This window comes from Acanthisitta chloris, unplaced genomic scaffold (assembly GCF_000695815.1).
Source record: "Acanthisitta chloris isolate BGI_N310 unplaced genomic scaffold, ASM69581v1 scaffold16739, whole genome shotgun sequence".
Taxonomy (NCBI): Eukaryota; Metazoa; Chordata; class Aves; order Passeriformes; family Acanthisittidae; genus Acanthisitta; species Acanthisitta chloris.
The window spans coordinates 8,446-26,578 of NW_008690993.1; the positions used below are offsets into that span (position 1 = coordinate 8,446).

General features: G+C 37.2%; 1 protein-coding gene across 1 annotated transcript in view; it reads left to right on the plus strand.

Moving 5' to 3' along the window:
• STXBP4 (syntaxin binding protein 4) overlaps positions 1–18,133 on the plus strand; it is a 65,707-nt gene that overhangs the window by 6,743 nt on the left and 40,831 nt on the right. The window contains exons 2-16 of the mRNA XM_009082069.1: positions 442–515; positions 672–767; positions 1,705–1,774; positions 2,441–2,515; positions 4,644–4,729; positions 5,408–5,537; positions 6,054–6,186; positions 8,210–8,316; positions 8,790–8,973; positions 9,961–10,036; positions 12,835–12,917; positions 13,405–13,501; positions 14,412–14,524; positions 15,198–15,284; positions 16,528–16,593. Coding sequence (XP_009080317.1) covers positions 442–515; positions 672–767; positions 1,705–1,774; positions 2,441–2,515; positions 4,644–4,729; positions 5,408–5,537; positions 6,054–6,186; positions 8,210–8,316; positions 8,790–8,973; positions 9,961–10,036; positions 12,835–12,917; positions 13,405–13,501; positions 14,412–14,524; positions 15,198–15,284; positions 16,528–16,593 — 1,477 coding nt within the window. The remainder of the gene's footprint in view (positions 1–441; positions 516–671; positions 768–1,704; positions 1,775–2,440; positions 2,516–4,643; positions 4,730–5,407; positions 5,538–6,053; positions 6,187–8,209; positions 8,317–8,789; positions 8,974–9,960; positions 10,037–12,834; positions 12,918–13,404; positions 13,502–14,411; positions 14,525–15,197; positions 15,285–16,527; positions 16,594–18,133) is intronic.

The window sequence follows — 18,133 nt, forward strand, 5'->3', positions numbered from 1 at the left end:
CACAAAATTATATGTTAGAAAATACTTTCGTATGCTCTGTCTTAGCTGCGATTTCGTTTCAGTGTTCAGTACCTAATCCAAGATGTTGTGGTATGTTTTTCTTGCCTAAATGCTAAGCTGGACCAGGTTGTGGGACTTTGTTTGTATTTAATCATGATCCTTTTATTATAAGTTCAGCCTGAAATGCTTTGGGGGGAAAAAGGAAGTAAACTATGTCTACTTTCTTGTACCTTGGCATCTGATATCTGTGATGAGGAGATTGATCTTTGGGTGGGGAAGGGATGGGCAGAGGTATCAAACAATATAAAGTTGTCAGTGGAGAAAACTGGTTTTGGTTTGTGTTAGGGTTAAAAACATGGGCACTGTAGTTTCTTTTGTATTACTGTAGCTCTAAATACATTTCTGTAATTGGGGTCACTTAATGACTTTTTTGTTCTGTAGGACCATTATGGGCCCTCACGGAATCAATCGAGCTGTTCACCGCATCTCCTTCTCTGACTGTCAGAATGGATTAGGTAACTCCACTGCTCATTCTGTTGTGTCAGAGTACTGAAACCACCTGCTGAGCTTTTCCAGTTCACACTCTCATCAGTAAAAGTTTATCTGGCTTTTATGGGTTTTACTGTGAATACAACCAATTTCTTACTTGTTTCTTTTTCTTTGTTCTGCAGGAGTTAAAATTATTGGAGGTTATCGAGCACAAACTGCAGAAGATTATGGGATTTTCATCAAGAGAATTCTTCCTGGAGGGGTTGCTGCTATAGATAGTAAGTAATTTTGTTGGTTTTTTTTTGTTGCAAACACACTGCATATAAAAAGCTGCCAAAAGAAGTCGTTATTTTACTTTGTAGGTAAGGATATTTAAAGCATCATGCTTTAGTCAGGATCCATGAAGTGTCAGGATCTTAAAGTGGATTTAAGAGAGAAATGAAACATGGAGCCTTCTCGGGGAAAGATTTTAATACTCAGGTGTTGAAAATGTGTTCAAATTTAGATGTGGCTGGTGTGAAGGCAATTGGCACTGTTGATTAAGATGTTGAACCTCTTCTGTTTCATAAAGGATAAGAGTTGTGTTTCCTGTCCAGAACTAGTGGTTTTAATTAGCTCTGGTAATTTATATTATTTATTTTTTAATGTTGGTGAAGATGTTCAGTGTGGGAAGAAGAAATCATACTGAATAGAGTTTGTAATAATAAACATATAGACTTCTGTCCCAGGTTTCTATATGGGTTTTTGTGAGATTCCATCTGGTCTTGTGCAAAGTGATCATTTAAAGTAATCTGAATCAACTTCAAGTTCCTAAACTTGAGATTTTCAAAAGGTTAAGAAATAGAATTTGTATATAACATTAATATTTGTATACATGGTAACTTACATGGCTGTTAAGAGCAAAATACAACTTAGAGTTAACTCCACAGCTGTGAAATATAAATTCCAGTCCCACAAATATTTGTCCTGTGTGTAAATCATACAAATAGCTAAATGATTTTCAATGACTATTCTGTGGTTAATGACTGATGGATAATTACTGGTCTTATCACAATAACTGACCTTACTTAGGATGAGAAAGGAATCTGTGAAAAGTCAAGTTGTTCATTGCATGAGGTTGCATGAATTAAATAAACAAGTCCTGGTTTAATACCTTGATGTGATATGTTCACTGTTTGCCTGTTGATTCGTGAGTTCTGCTGATTTTGTTACAAGGCCGTTTGCTCACTGGGGACCTGATTTTGGATGTCAATGGAGAGAACTTGATTGGAGTCACAAATGAAAGGTATGTTTGGACTGATTGCTAGATGTTTGTTAGAACTTGGAATATTATATGTGGATTTTCTGGATGGTATTGACCGCAGATGAAAAGAGCACAACTCCACTGAGGTCCTTGGAGTTTAACTGGCAATTAATTTGTCTAATTCAGCAAAGCTATCATGGAAAAGTGAAGGACTTTTTATGCTTTTATCATGCCAGAACAAGCTGGTTTGTTAATGACCTAGATTACAGAATGTGTGTGAAAAGAGCATTAGAACATATTGAGCTGTTAAAATGTTTTTATAGCTATCTGTTGGTTCAGTACCAGTGAATGGAAATGATGCAGCTAACAAGTAATGGGACAATGAAGGTGAAATGGTTTTAAAACACCTGTAGATGATTTGTGTAGCAGGAGCACTACAGGTCTCTACATCTTAGTGCTAGAGGCATAGATTGAAAATTCAAAGAAAAATTGTCATATATGTTGCTGAGAGAAATCCTGTTGTTGCTCCATTCTCCAATGCTTGGTTGGGGTTATGCTGCTGGAAAGCTCTTTTCTCTGTATCTGGCAGTGAAAATTATGAACTATGGTAGGAATTTGTCCATTTTCCTCTCTTTTGCCATTACTCACTGTGTACTTCTTGACAGCACCCTGATATATTTATTTATTTGGCTGGTTTCCCCCTTCTAGGGCTGTAGACATCTTGAGAACAGCATCAGCATCTAATCACATGTCCCTGCTTGTTGCTAGAGATGAAGAAGCAAAGTAAGAGAAAAATAACATTGTTTTAACCTTAAAACTGATAAAAATCCAGTGCTATATCTAGGGCTGGGTGGGTGGGCCTGCATGGATTTATTTTTTTTTCAGATTAGTTTTCATTGCAAAATTGCACCACATGTCACATTTTTCTGTGAAGTATTTGATAGCAGTTCATTCTGAGATCACTTGCATCCATTATAGCAACAAGCTCAGGCCAGTTTCAGTTGAAAGAGGAGGATTGTCATGTTAAGTTCCCATTAAAAAATCATTTGCTGTGATTTTTTTTTTTATATTTATTGGCTCTATCAGAGCTACAGAACCCCAGAACTGTATGATTTAAGCTGGTCTTGCCTTCTGAAAAAAAGCAGATTTAGTTATTGTTTCCCCTCAGAAGTTTTGCTTTTTAGTCTCTAATGAGCTTTGAATAGTTAGGATAAGCAGGTTAAACAGTTTAGTACAGCAGGTAGTTCAAAATACAGCCTGATAAGGACATTTATGCTATATATTGCTTTTACCTTATTGCTGAAAGTTAAGCATATAAACCAATATTGGCAGGGAGTGATGGGAAATGGCAGGATCCAGGTCTGTATCCCCTTTGCACTTAAATCTCCAGAGAAAACAGCTGTTATGTAACTATTGCAATAATCATTGCAAGAGTATCTGCTGTTATTTGCCTTTCCTGGGATGTTCCACTTACAGAGTAATCTCTCCATAAAGGATTTTTCTCTAAATTCCTTTAGCCTTTTGTCCGATTTAAGCTTCTTCTTTCTGTTCCTTTATTTCGTGTATTTGACAGACATTTAAATCACTCTGTAGCCTCTGATCTCTTCTTTTTTCAGACTGCCTAGATAGATGTGAGGTCCACTCTAATCTGCTTTTATCCAAAGCATACTGGCCTAGTTCCTCTAAACTCCTTGAATAATTAAAATCTATCAGCCCTTTATCTGCTGGCAGAATTTGCCACTCCGTAGTCCCTTGCCCAGAGACACCTGTGAATTCATGTCTTGGGACTTTACATTCCTGTGCTAAAAAGATTATTTGACTTAGACTCAGCTGTGCTGACATGTGTTCCCTGGATGTGGCATTAGTACATTAAATTTTGTATTCAAAACAAAGCAGTTTTCCACAACCCTCTGCAGTCACTGGAATTACCTGGGAATTAAGGGCCCTGCAATCTGTTAATTTACTTTCTCTCTGTCTAATTCTGTAATATTAATTTGCTGATGTTTCTGCCTTTCGTCATTCTAGATTACTTCTGTTTTGTAAATCAGTTCTCAATGAGGTAATCATAGCTCAGATTATAAACTCTTTTTTAAATTAAGCTGGATTCAATATTAGATGAGTCAAACATTTTTGTTTTTCTTTAGTGCAGTGGTACAAGATGTACATCTCTGCCAATTTGTTACACTAGGATTGGTGTCTGCAAAGAGCTTCTGGTTTTGGGTTTTAGCAATAGTATTGTTTTCAACAGTGCAGCTGACCAAGAATTGCCCTTATTTCAGTGCTGGAGCTTTTTGAGAGAGATTTCCTAATGAAAAAGATAAGCACAGACAGTATTTAACATGTCATGATATCTGCCTCATGTGAAATAGAATGCAAGTATCTGAGAAAGAGAAATAAAGTTCAGAATTTGCATCTGTTTTACTTTTTATTGAGTAAGTAATAAGTATTTTTTCTGTCCTCTTTTTCTTGAGGTGCCACATCTTTGTCAGTCTCTTCTGGGTTCTTGTTCAGTATAACTGAACTAAGAGCATTCTTTAAAAACAGGAGTATTCTCTAGGTAAAGAATCCGATTCCTTCTGATATAAATAACTGGCTCTGCACCTGGGTAATACCACTGAGTTATTATCTGTACTTGACTTGGATAACATATTTTGCAAGTTTTGAAATCCAGCATAAAGAGAGGTAACAATTAGCTTTTCTACCAGTAGTCCATTTCATTCCTAGTCTGTTGCTTGTCCATCTTTATCCTGTGTTACCTGATCTTGTCTTTTCTGGGCATTTGCCAGGGCTTCCCTCTTTCAGTTGAGGTTCCTCTGAGGAAGGGTAACTGCAGTACAAACAGTGCAGGTTTCACAGGCTGCATTCAAATTAACACCAGATCCTGACAAAGAGGATCTTTTTATTGCCACAGGAAAGAATTTCATGACCTGATGGATAAGTATGGCTCTCACAGTGACACCAGCTCTGCAAGAACTTCTCCAACACATCTGTTACCTGGTGAGACATCACTTCCTAACCTGACAGAATCCTGTAGTCATGTTTCTGTGGAGCAGAAACTTGCACTTAGAACTCTTCTAATTTGGGTTGAAAATACATTGGAGGAAGTGACTGAAAGTCAGTCAAAACACACATTGTTGCTAAGACTTTAGCATTTAGTTCGTAGTCTAAATGTGTATGTACCTTGAGGGCTTTGTGTGTCAGCTTTCCCCAACTCTTAAAATAAAAATACTACAATTTACTTCAGCAATTTTAATTAACACATGACATGAAAAGTATTTGTAGCAGAAATGTACCGTAGGATTTCAGAGTGCTAATGAAAATTTGAGCTAGAGTACCATAAATTCTAACCTTGGTGGATCTGCTGCCTGATTAAGGTGCCTTTGTATAGCATGGGTGGTTATTCTTTAGGGAAGTCAGTTGAGTTTTTGGGTTGTACACCCAGTTTGAAAAAAGATCATCACTTGCTATGGTTTAAGGAATCATTCCTGGGACCCTGGGTGGCTCACAGCTCTACCTGTGTAGGCTTAAGCTTTCTTTTGGTTGTCTGATTGTTTATAGTTTGTCTGTTTTCTAGCATGAAAACAGTCCTACTGAGCTTAGTAACATGAGCTGAAATGTTGTGCTTTTCCCCAAATGTGTGGTTTATTTCTTTTTTCATCATTTCTTTTCCTGAAGCAAAATCTACAGAGAGCCTTTCTTCTGGGTCATCCTCAAGGTCACAGAGTCCTCAGCTGCATCCAAAGGATAACATCACTACCATCAGCAGAAATAATTCTGTCCCAGCACCGTCCCCAAAGCTTGCAAAGTAATTTCCAAAACTGATTGTAACTCTCTTGTGTGAGCTGCAGGAACATTTGGGTTAAACTTTTTAAAAACTTAATCCTGTCATTAATAATACCATTGATATTGCAAACTTTTAGTTTTAATAAGTTTTTTTCCTATTTAATTATTGTTTGCATGGTAGAAGTAGATTAATCAGGTTGACTTTTGATCTTAGTGTCTCCTGATGATTTAAAGTTTCTGGTTTATATGTACCTAGGTACTCCCAGAAGCCTTGGATATATAAATTAGAGAGGAGCTTTTAGCCTTGTAATAGGATGTATTGATTCTTTTTATAATTGCTAAAAGCAGCACCTGAAGTTGCTGATTTTGTAGTACTTAGGCAGCGTAAGATTGGAACATTGAGGTTGAATGTTCACTATTTCTATTTGTTGCTGTAATACATATTTGTAAAATCAGGAAGATAAAGATTATTTATCACTTGAGTCTTTATTGAGTATCTCGTTCTGTGAAGTAATTGTCCTTTTCTTTCTCTTTGCAGGGACAGTGCATTTCAGATTATCTCTGTTTGCAAAGGGACAAGCCTAGGTTTGAATATTGTGGGAGGAATTAACAGAAATGAAGGGCCTCTGGTATATATCCACGAAATTGTCCCAGGAGGTGATTGTCATAAGGTAAAGATCTTTTTTCCCTTCCTCCCCCTTGCACCACCTGTATTTGTGCCTTTCTTTCGTACCTGTTTCAGTGTGTTACATATACAACAGGTCCAGAGAAGAGCAACGAGGCTGGTGAAGGTTTTTAAGATGAGACTGGATGTGGCACTTTGTGCCATAGTCTAGTAACCACAGTAGGGTTGGATTTGATGATCTTGGTGGTCTCTTCCAACCCAGTTGATTCTATGGTTCTATATTTTAAATACAAAATGTCTGTGTTTCTCCTTGCTTTCTCTTCAACCAGAATTATCTCACTGCACCTAGCAGGGTTGCATGGTAATGGCAGTGATTCATAAGTTCATTTGGGGTAAATGAGGATCTTATTCCCCAGTTTATGCATGAGAAGGTACAAAGTCAGCTTCTGTAAGAGGTTGCACCGTGCAAGGTAATTCAGAAAGGATGGGACAGAGCTCCAGGTTGCATCTCTTTTTTACTTGGGCATTCAGAAAATCATGTTTCCTTGAGACTTAATTTAGGTGGATCCTTGCAGTTGGGAATCATTGTGTAGGCAAATTAGAAAAAAATATTCTGCAAGAGCAGACTAATAAAATGTGTGTATCAGTTGTGATTAGTGTTTTCATTTCTGACAGATGCAATATGTAAATCAGGAGAGTTTGTCAGGTTTACAAAGTAAATAAATAACGTTACTGTCTGGTTCAAGTACACACAACTGTTTATTCAAGAGTCTCTTGTGGAGTTACTATGGTTATTTGGAAGTATAGATAATCAGCTTTTGCCTCTGGCCAAGCAAGAGGGTGTGAGCTAATTTCAGGAGCAAGTTCTGTCCCCAGACAGTCTGTAACTGTTTGTCACTGAATGTTTGTAGACTGAGTTTAATCCTAAAATACCAAGGTGGAAGGATAGCATGCAATATTTCTCAAATACTTCATTTAATAGATACATTGTGATAATTCATCTTTTGTTTCTTCTGTTTTGTTGTGGCTTCTGAAACATTTTTCTCATTGCAAGCATAGAATTTAAAGTCAATCACACATAACCAATAGACATAAATAGGTTCTAACATTAGCAATAATAGAGGTAATTTCCCAATCTTGATTATCCTGTTTGGGAAACTGGAGCAGGATGTGCTAAACCTCTGCCACGTGAGGGCACCATTGAAATGAACATCCTGCAATAGGCTACGTGAGAGCAAAATAAAAGATTTCAGCTTTTTTCTTTAATCAAAACCGAAATACTAAGTAGCAAACAAACTGTAGTAAAGTGCTATCATAGGTTTAAACTAACAGCTAAAGTTATGATATGTGAGTATTAAACAGGTGTAATTATATCGGTCTTGAGAAGAAATAAGAGTTTTTTCTTCTTTTCTACGGATCATCTTCTGTACACAGTTTGTTTCACATGATCAGATTGGTTTTGTGATTAGTTTCTTAGGAGCTGAATAACAAAGATATTTCAGGTGTGTGTTTCATTAGACAAAGTGTGATAACTGACTCTGTAACCAGAGGTGAATTACATGAATTTCCAGTTAAATTGTTGAGACCTCTTTTAAAATGTGAGTAGAGGAGGAGAAATCTTGCCTGGCACATTGAAACTGTTGTCTTAGAGTCTCTGAGACAGAAATGTGATATGTTCTTGTGCTGGTAGAGAGTTTGCAATTAATTCAACAGAAACACAACGTTGACAATATTGTTTCTGTCATAGTTTTGACTGGTGAATTGCTAATGGACTAATCTGGTTTTCTCATTAAGTTCAACATGGCCATGAGTCCCTGAGGAGTGCCATGTATTGCCACACTAAATCTGAGATCTGAAGTTTTTATAGCAACTGCTGTGATGGTGGTTAATGGTCATTTGATCTGTTTTCTTCTGGGAGATTGTCAGGCAGAATGCATAGCTGTTCTTGGTATTTCTTTTCTGAACAGAGCCAGAGGAAGAGGCCAAAGTGCTGTGATTGTACAGTTCTTTCTGTAGTGTTAGCAATTCATGTGAAATTTGTGGGTTTGGTGTTTTATTTGCTGTCTCAGGATGGACGACTGAAGCCTGGGGATCAGCTCGTGTCCATCAACAAAGAGTCCATGATTGGTGTCTCCTATGAAGAGGCCAAAAGTATAATCAACAGGACCAAGATGAGGTATCTGTTACTGCCAAAGAGCTAACCCTCCAGAATGGTTTGTTATGTGATATCTGTGATCAGATTAATGTGAAATGACTTGTCATATACTTGGAGGAAACAAGAGAGATTAACCTTGCATCCTGTGCTCAGTTCTGGGCCCCTCAGTTCAGGAGGGATATTGAAGTGCTGGAGCAGGTCCAGAGATTCTGTGATTATTTTTTTTAAAATATTTAGTTGCAATAGCATTTCATAGACCTTTTAGACTTGTAACATTATGATATTTTTAATGCTTTCAAAAATCAAAAACTGAACCAAAACGCAACCCCACAGTATTTGCCTTTTTAGTGATGGAGGACAGAGCATCCTTGTAGAAAACTAATGAAATAACATCACACACAGTGTCTGGAAAAGTGTAATTTTTACAAAAGTAACATAATCTTGCAGACAATACAGTGTACAATGTGCTGAAACTTCTTTGATTTTGATTCTAGGTTTGAAAGCTTTTGGGAGATAGCTTTTATTAGGCAGAAAAACATTCCCAGTTATCCAGAGAATCTGCAACATCCTTTCAGCCTCTTAACATCTTCTGTAGCATATGGAGAGCAACAGGCTGCAGCACTTGGTTCTCTTGCACCTCCTAATGGAAAACTTGTTTCACCCTTCACTCCAGATGCTGTGAGTAGTTACTGCTCCACTTAGAATAAAGTGAGCAAATGGTTGTTTTCTCCTAATTTTAACTGAGTTTCCATTTTAGTAAGAAAATGACTGGCTATTTTCCTGCACAATATTAAGTCTTTGGAATATCAAAACTTTTGCAAAATCCATGTTGTGTAGCAGGAGAGTAAACCACACTGATGAGAGGAATAAGACTGTTAGTTGACTTGGGGTAAGAAAACAAATCAATAAAAATAAGCATTGCCTGTGTTCTTAGATACAAAGTTCTCCTTATTGTTTCTCTAGGGAGTAAATTTTTTTAATTAGATATATAGTTACAAATTTCAGAGATAAGATGTTCTCAGTTTGCTACGTATGTGTGAGTGCAGCACTATCTCAAAAGTTACACTTGCCCTGTGATGATGATTTTTGCTTTAAAGAAGTCCTGGAAGAATGTGGAATTTTTTCCCCCTTTGTTTTGGCTAAGCAACAATTGTTTTAGTTCATAGGGCTCACATTAGTATAAAGAAGTAATGTTGACCATTAGAAAGATTTTTAAAGCTATTACTTCAGATTTTGAAAAAGCATTTTTAGTTTATGGTATTTTTAAAGCTAAATCAAGTATTGTCTTTGAACAAGGAAGAATAGAATGTTCCATGGCAAACACAAAGTCAAAACAGGTGATTCTCAATTCTTATGTTTGTACTTACAATTCTTGCCCATTTTTCTTGCCTATTAGGGATAATAAACATTGATACAGGTTGCCTAGAGAGGCTGTGCTATCTTAATCTGTGAAAATATTCAAACCCCAAGGTTTTGATGAGGCCCTGATCTGAGTTTTCTGATGCCATTCCTTCTCCATGCCTTCCAGCTTCTCCTTGGGTTGTTTTGATCTCTCCAGCCCTTTTTTCCTCCCTGTGCTTTCTTCCTCTCCCTCTCTTTTGATATTGATGCATTTGTAGTTTGCTTTAGAAATGGCATTTCATGAGTTTTGATTTTCTTTCATAGATGGAAACTGGAGTCAAGATGGGAGAGCAATCTCCAATAACTCCTGCAGACAGAAGTCCTGATGTGTCTGCCACGTGTGAGTGCTGAGTTAATTCCCTGCCACCCTTTTTTTTTCCTTTGCTAACTGTTATACAGAACACGGTACAGAGTGAGACTCAACAGTCTGTAAAAAAAAAAAAAAATTATAAAAAAGGAACATTGCACCAGTTTATAGTCCTAAATAAAGGACTGAGATCAATGAATTGTTCAGTAGCTTCTGTCAAATATAACTTATATTGTCTTTAACAAACAGCTGAAACCAAACAAAAATGAGTGATCACAACATTTGCTGTACAGCAGTAATGATACAGACTCAGTAGAAACCAGATAATGAAGACTCACATATAGATCAAGATTGGGTTGCCATAGGAACTGTGCTTTCTTGATTTGCTGGAACTCTGTGCATGTGTGCTGCCTGCAGGTTTGTTTTGTGCAAACCAGAGCAGCATATTGGAAGGGCAGAAATAACATGCAGACCTCGAACAGCTTCTCAGTTAATAACAACTAGAGTATATATGTGTCTGTTTATATTTGAGAGTCATGACATTCAAGCAAAGACAAGAGTCACTTTGATCATGTCTCTAAATATCTGTTTTGAAAATAACACTGAAGGAAAACCAGAGGTTGTGGAGTTTAGTCAGTACCAAATCTGAGCTGAACAACTGTAATTCCTTAGAGAAACAAATAGTGTGTTGTGTTTAGAAACAGTGAAAATGCAGAGTCTGACACGAAAATGTGAGTCTCCATTGACACAGTAGAAGAACTGGCTCTGGTCTGTATTCCTGTATGCAGACCTGAACTGCCTTTCTTCAGGCAGTTCTCTTTCTTCAGGCAGTAGCAAGTAAGCATAACCTGAGCTTGTCAACTTGCTGTCTAATGTGCTGAGAAGAGGAAGAACAAACATACAGGATCTGATTCATTCTAGCTGTCTCTCCACTGATGTTAATTCCACTGTCCCTCTGTTTATTATGGCCAATATTAGATACTCTGATTTGAAATGAACCAGTTGCCCTATTGAAGTCTGACCAGTTGGTTTCCTCCTTCCTTGAAGGCTGAGCTGGCCCAATGTGACCTTTTGAAACTGGAAAGTTTACAGTATTGAATACACCTGGAGTTCAATGCTCACAGAGGTTTTTCATATTGACCATGTAAAACACCACAACTAAATCAAAGGGACAAGACAAATGGCTGGTTTTAATATATTGAGAATATAAGGCTTTTGATTAATAGAATGCAATGCAGAGGAACTTCATTGCTTAAGGAGACTTAGAAAGCCACAGTTCCTTAACACATCTGAATAATGCAGGTAGTAGAGCAGAAAGCACAAATCCTTGCAGCTCCAGTTTGTACTGTTTCTTGTCATGTTTCATTTTCTTCTGATTTAATAGCACATCCCTAGTCAAACCTGCCACTTCTTTCATGCTGCCCTTTTTTGAGGATAACCTTTCAAAGATAACCTTGAAAAACACAAGTATCTCTCAGATGATTTTTTCTATAATGCTGTATGAAAAGATCAGGAGAGTTTTGAGAAGTTTTTGCACACACTCATACATGAGGCTTTTTCATTCTGAGCTGGGAGGAATTGTGCCAATTCTGCCGAGGTTCTAGCCCACTGTCTTCAGAATTTAATATAGCATGTGAGAGGTGTTAGTGTCAGAGATTTTCAAGATGTTTTGGTTTATGCTTTTGGCATATCAAGAGAATGTAAATTACTTTGAGCTTGGAAACAGATATGCTGTGAAGCTGCAAAAAAAAAAAAAGAAATAGAATTCTATGTGATTCCTTCTGTTCGTTTAGAGAGAATGTCAAACTGCAAGATCCTTTGGTTTTCAAGTGCTGGTTTTGGTTTCAGTACCCCTCTAATCCATAATGAAATGATGAATTAAGATCTAAATGGTATATGTAAATAATGAATGTAAACAATGACTTTTTTTCTGTTTGCATACATCTAAAATCCAAAGAATTGATAGTGAATTGCTCCTTCTGTCTATGATCTCAGGCTGCCAGAGGTGGCTGTGTTGTATCCACAGGTGTGTGAGACATGGCAAAGCTGTGACTGTGTCGAGTTCATTAGAACTCAGCACAAACTCCAAAAGAAAAGCAGCTGTTCTGCAATCTTGTGTAGGAGCTGTGCTGCTGTCCCTCCCTCAGCTTCATCACTTGTGTATAGTGGAAGTACAATAGGAGCACCACAAGTTATTAATGCAACTAGCTAAAATCAGGAAAACTTGTGTTTCTGACTGTAAGGACTGGAGAGAAGGGAATGATGGATGATGAAGTGATGGACTCCTAATGGATGGGAGTTCTTGGAAAGGAGTTCCTCCCCAGGGAAGAATGAGGAGCCTGAGGAATTTAGTCTAAGCTCCCTCCACACAGCCCTGAATTGACAACAGGTCATTCTCCCTCTTTCCACCGTGTTTTCTAGATCACTCAATATGCTTTTGGGAGCTGTCAGTTATGCTGAGGGTGTGTCTTGAAGGTCTCTCTTGGAATTCACAAGTGTGTTTCCCCTGCTGTTTCCCAAGTAACTGTGTATCTCTGGGAGAAGAGAAAATACCACAAGTATAAGCCATATGCTTGATGGATCACTCAAAGTTATTCCTGGTTGCTTTCTGCTAATTTGCTACTTGTCACTGTTTCCTGCCAAAAAATACTGGAAGTGATTGATACCCATAATTTTTGTTTATTACAACTATGTCCTTTAAGGAAAAAAGTCAATCTAACATGAATTTGTGGCAAGTGGGTATTTAGCTGAGATGAACACAGCTCCAGAACACATTTTTCAAAGCAACAGTTTTAACTACATCATTATAAATTTATGCTTTTTCTTCTTAGTTCTTACCCCCAGCCAGAGTGATCATGGTCAGCATCAAGTAAGGAACTCAACTATTCGTCTCAAAACAGAAAAGCTGGAGAAGGTAAATAAAATCTTCTCAGTTTTCCTTTATCCCCTTCATGATCCAGGTAAAACATCTGGATGATATTATTAGTCTGACATACTTTAAGGTCTAAATTACACACAAAGTTTTCTATTTGGATAGTTCTGTCGTGTTGCAGGACAATATTTCATTTTAGATATTGGGCAAATTACTGTTTTTGTTAATCTAATTACTGATTAACTCTTCTGGGAATTAGAACATCCCTCAGGATTTTTAAGGCAGTTATTAAGGACAAAGGGTTTTGCTTATTACACTCATCTGTATTCAAGGTTAAATAATATCTGAACATCTCTCAATTAGAAGGAAAAGTCACAGAGTGGCTCTGGAATAAAAGTGTTGTCAGTGAGAGTGTACTAGGATACAAAGGCTCTTTGAAGTATAGCTCTTTAATTACTCCCCCATGTCCCTGCAGTCATTATCCCTAGTCCTTTCTTTTTTTACTCCAAACTAAGTTTTTTCCTTCCAGGCATTGAATTATCTTGGGATTCAGCTCACAGATGAACAGCAGCAAGCCCTAAGGCAGCAACTTCAGAAAGATTCTAAAGGAACAGCGTCTTTTGGAGGTAATAATTTGTTAATTACCATGGAAAAGAATGAAAAGTAGGAATATAGAAATGGTAAAGTTTAGCCAGTAATATATTTTTTGTCCATATTGCATTGCTGCTGCAAAGAAAATGATAGTTGGAGGCAAGAAACTTTATCCTACTGTATAAAAATAAGCTTGAAATTCTGAAACTAAGTAATAAGAAAGCAAATCACAAATTTCTGTAATTAAGAGCAGCCTTAAGAAAGTTTCATTTTGTGCTCAGAAATTCCTAAATTTCTTGCCTTGACAATAGGGCATTGTAATTGTCCCAAAAACTACTTGGGAGAGTATTGATGGTTAAAGACACTTCTTGAAGCAAGTAAACTGATGGACTTGAGTTTGTGAGAAGTAACAAGATTTCAGCTGTTGCACATACAGAGATTTGCATGGAGACCATCCCAGTTCATGTAGCTAAACCCAGTTGTGATGGGAATGAGCTGCTTATTTTTGGTTATGACAGTTTGCTGTAAGGCCAGTCCCTTGGGCAGGGCAAGTGTATAGCAGGTGTGCAGGTTTCTCATAATAAGAAAGCAAATCACAAATTTCTGTAATTAAGAGCAGCCTTGAGAGGCTGACAAATGTAGAGCATCTCTGACCAGGTACTTTGAAGGTGAGCTTCACACCACCTTTGTTTTCTTTTCTCCTTGATTTGGGGGTATTTCATTCCAAGATGTGTTCTGAACATTGTTATTCCTCAGAGCTTTATAAAGTTTCTCTGCCGAGGGATCTGATTTTTGCATTTTCCTTTGGAAGCTTCCAGAGGGCAGACATTGCATTTATTAAAGAAAGGCTGTTCATGGTGATGTTAGGAGCTGTATAGCTTCTAGTGAGGAGCTACTAAATTGACCTTGTGGGCTACAGCAACAGAATCTGAACTGGTTTTCCAGATTTCGTTGAAGTCTCAAGGAATCTGTTCTCTGTGCAATCGAGTGCTACAGATGATGACCACAAACCTACATCCCTGGGGGGCAATGACACTGCCAGCTTGGTGGATTCCCAGGTAAAGTATGTGCCTGTTCAGTGGTTAAACATTGGGAGAGTTTCTTACATGTAAATTATGGGACAGTTTATTAGATGTAAAATACTCCAAATCTTTGCAGATGTTTTGAGCAGCTCCACACCATGAGGTTCTTTAAGATAACCTAGTTTCTGTAAAGCTTTTTTTTTAAACAGCCTATTTGCAGAGAGCAACTAATGTGATTAGATTGTGGTTTGTTATAAGCCTGGACAACAGTGATTTGCTGAGGTTTCTTAGTGGCATTTGTGTTGTTACAACCTGTGAGTGACAAACAGTTCTTGGGCCCAGTGATTTGAGCTGCTGCTGCAGTGAAAATCAGTTTATTCTAGAGGTAACTTTAAGAAAGAGCATTTGCAGTATATGGTTACTAAAATAAAATGATACAATATTTAGAATGTTGAAAAAAACAGTGGCTATTAGTGTTGTATTCTCGATACTTAAAATGGATTCATAAAAGTATTTTTTAAACAGGAAAAATAATTATTCCTTTGGAGCAGAAGTTGGTCAACATTTTTAGCATTTTTAGCATTTTAAAATTCAGGTTCTGCCCTCATTTTTTAAACAAGATCTTTTAATATAAGATGTTAAGGCTTATGGAAAACACAGTTAGCAATACCTCCTAACCTTTAGATCTTTCAAATATTTAAACACACAGTTTACAACCTGTGATTCTGTGGAGGATGATGTGGAGAGACTTAAGAAAGAGAGAAATGAAGCTTTAAAAGAAATGAGTAAATTAAAGGTAACACTTCGTTTTTATTTGCTTTAAATCATTCAAGAGGGTTGGTTTTTTGTATATAGTGATTTACTGTTCCTTTGAATTTTATATGCAATTTTTCATGAATAAATAAAAAGGCAGAAGGAGCAATCCTAATCATGTCTGAAGATTGGTGGAGACAGTGACATTTATTTGTTATGCTGAATACTAAGGCGTTCTTAAATCTGATCCACAGAGAAATGAGACTAAGCAGATATTTCACAAAAGTGAATTTGGAGAAGTGACTGATTTGCATGGCAATTTTATTTAGAAATGTGTGATCCCAGTAACCACAGAGTCTGAGCTGATCCTTTGGTAGAAAATCAGAATGGGAGGAGATAAATTAGGCTGTGTTCAAAATTAATACATATTTTCACACACATTACAAAATTCCTAAGACCTAAAGCAGCAAATATATTGATTATTTCCTAATACCCTGAGTTACACCCACAGCCCTATGGTCCTGAATTTCTTTTCTAACAAACCACAAGATTAAAAAAAATTGTATTCAGCATTTGTAAGTTGTTCTTGGACAGGAAAATGGATCTTAGGATACAGGAAATTCTATTAAAAATAATTTCTTGCTATAAATTTTGAAGACTTTGGGTTGATATGCCCAAAGATATGTTCTTTTTCCTGTACACAAGGATTCTCCTCCTGTAAGCTTCGTACTGAAATGAAAGGACCCAATTTGCACTGCACATTGAGTTAATGAATACTTTTAAGTCCCAAAATTGCTGATGTTGAGAACTGGCAATGGTCAATCTATAATTGCTTTTTACTCTTCCCTTAGCAATCTACAGTGAAATCCTGGGGTGAGAAATACCCTTGGTTTGACTCAGAATGGCACTTAACATGTGCAATTTACTTAAATCCCAGAAATGTTCAGTAAATAATCCTGAGATGCTCAGGAAACTGAATCAGGATCAATGAACTCACTGACAAACTAACTTCTAGAGGCTGAAATTTGGTTTTGTTTTATAAAAGCTGTTGATTATTGATTACTTCTACTAGGACTTTTTTTAATGTGTTTCTGATTGTGCAGCATTGTAACAGACATATGTTGTGGCCTAGAAACACAGTAGTTGTACAGAAGGCAGACAGTACATGGAAAGTAATTAAGTATTGCTACCTGTAGTTTTGAAAGAGCAAATTGGGTTTTAGGAATCAAATACTTTTTTTTTCCCCCCAAGTTAAATTATTCATAATTTCTTTTTTTTTTTAACAGGAAAAATTGTCTGAGTCTGCAAATTTACAGCAACAGTTAACAGAGCAGCTACAAGTAGTCAAACAAGTATGTTGGAGCTTCTTAAACAATTAATTCTTTTCTGATTTATTTTAAACTGTTATTTTGTGGAAGGGAGGAGAGAGCTTTTCTTTCTTTCTCAATCCTCATGGAGACTGTACTGTCTCACTGATTTCAGCACAAAGTGGTTCTCTTGTTAGTCCACAGCTTTTGATCAGAAGCAAAGTATATTGATCCTTCAGTTTTGAGGTCTCTAATACTCTCTGCTGTGGAATTGAGGTAGGAGCAGGAAGACAAGCTGGAGCAGTGAAGGTGGATAATGATATAGTAATCCCTTTCTGGTGTAAAGTGTTCTTGAAGTGATTTTGCTGTTCTTTGGCAACAGTGTGGCTAATCTACAGGCATAACAGTAGCTAACTACTCTATATGTCAGCCAGAGTCTTATGTATGAAAAGTATACACACTTGACTATGCTACCTGATACTTACCAGGAGAAAAAATGGTAGTGAGGGTTTTGTGAGGGTTTCTGTCTCCTAATCTATCTATAATTATGAGAGATGAAATCAAAATTTCTTGTGAAATTTAGCCTTCTTGTGTCTCTTAGAGGAAATTTCCAATTCCATGTAAGTCTCCTGTCATTTATAGCCTGGATTCAAAACCCAAGTGGCTTTCCTGTTCCCTGCTTCCCCTGAACACCCTGTTCTGCTAATGAGCTGCTGCCTTCTCTGCTGTGCTGCTGCACCTAGTCCTTTTGCATTTCTCCTGTTTTTCTATTCCACCAGATGTCAGATGTAATAATGCAAGATGCAGTTTAAAAATCTTTCCAGGTACTGCTACATCAAGATTAGTTTTATATTTTGCTCATATAGATTTGTTGAGCACCTTCATTATCACCTTTTATTCCTTGAATATAACAGAACTACTTGAAAGCTTTTTCCATTAATACTGTGATGTTCCCCTGGGAAATAAATTGGATTATCTTTTGGATAAAATTGAACTGAAATTGTGTTCCAGTAATGCACCTCAAGTTTCCATTCACTGATGTGGGTTCAGTCTACCTCTACACCAGAGCAGATATTCAGCCTGTTAGTCCAGACTAAAGCTGGTCCCCAGTACAAACCCCAGTACAAAGCTGCTCTGACTGGGATGGCAGCAGGACAGGGATGGCTGCAGGTGATGTTTAAGCAGCAGCACTGCCCAGTTGCCACCACTCGAGGTCCTCCCACTGTTATTTTTCTCTCAGGTACTGCCATGTGCTGGTGACTCTCAGCTCTGCCGTGCAAACCTCCTGGGGATAAATACTGATCCTCTGGTCCGTGTTGAAAGGGCTCGATAGAGTGAAATTAAAGAGAAATCATAAGTGATCTGTAATTACAGCACTGCATGATCTATTTTAGGAGAAACAAACAGGCTCTTAATGGAAATCTTAGTTCTGTTTATACTTGGTGCATTTTCAAGTGCCTTTTATATGTCATTATATATATTTCTGTTGTTCAGAACCAATATTAACATTATGATTCATAGTGATAAAAAGTTTTAAAAAAAACAGGCTTCTTATAGTCCCAGTTGCCATTTAACTGATGATGAT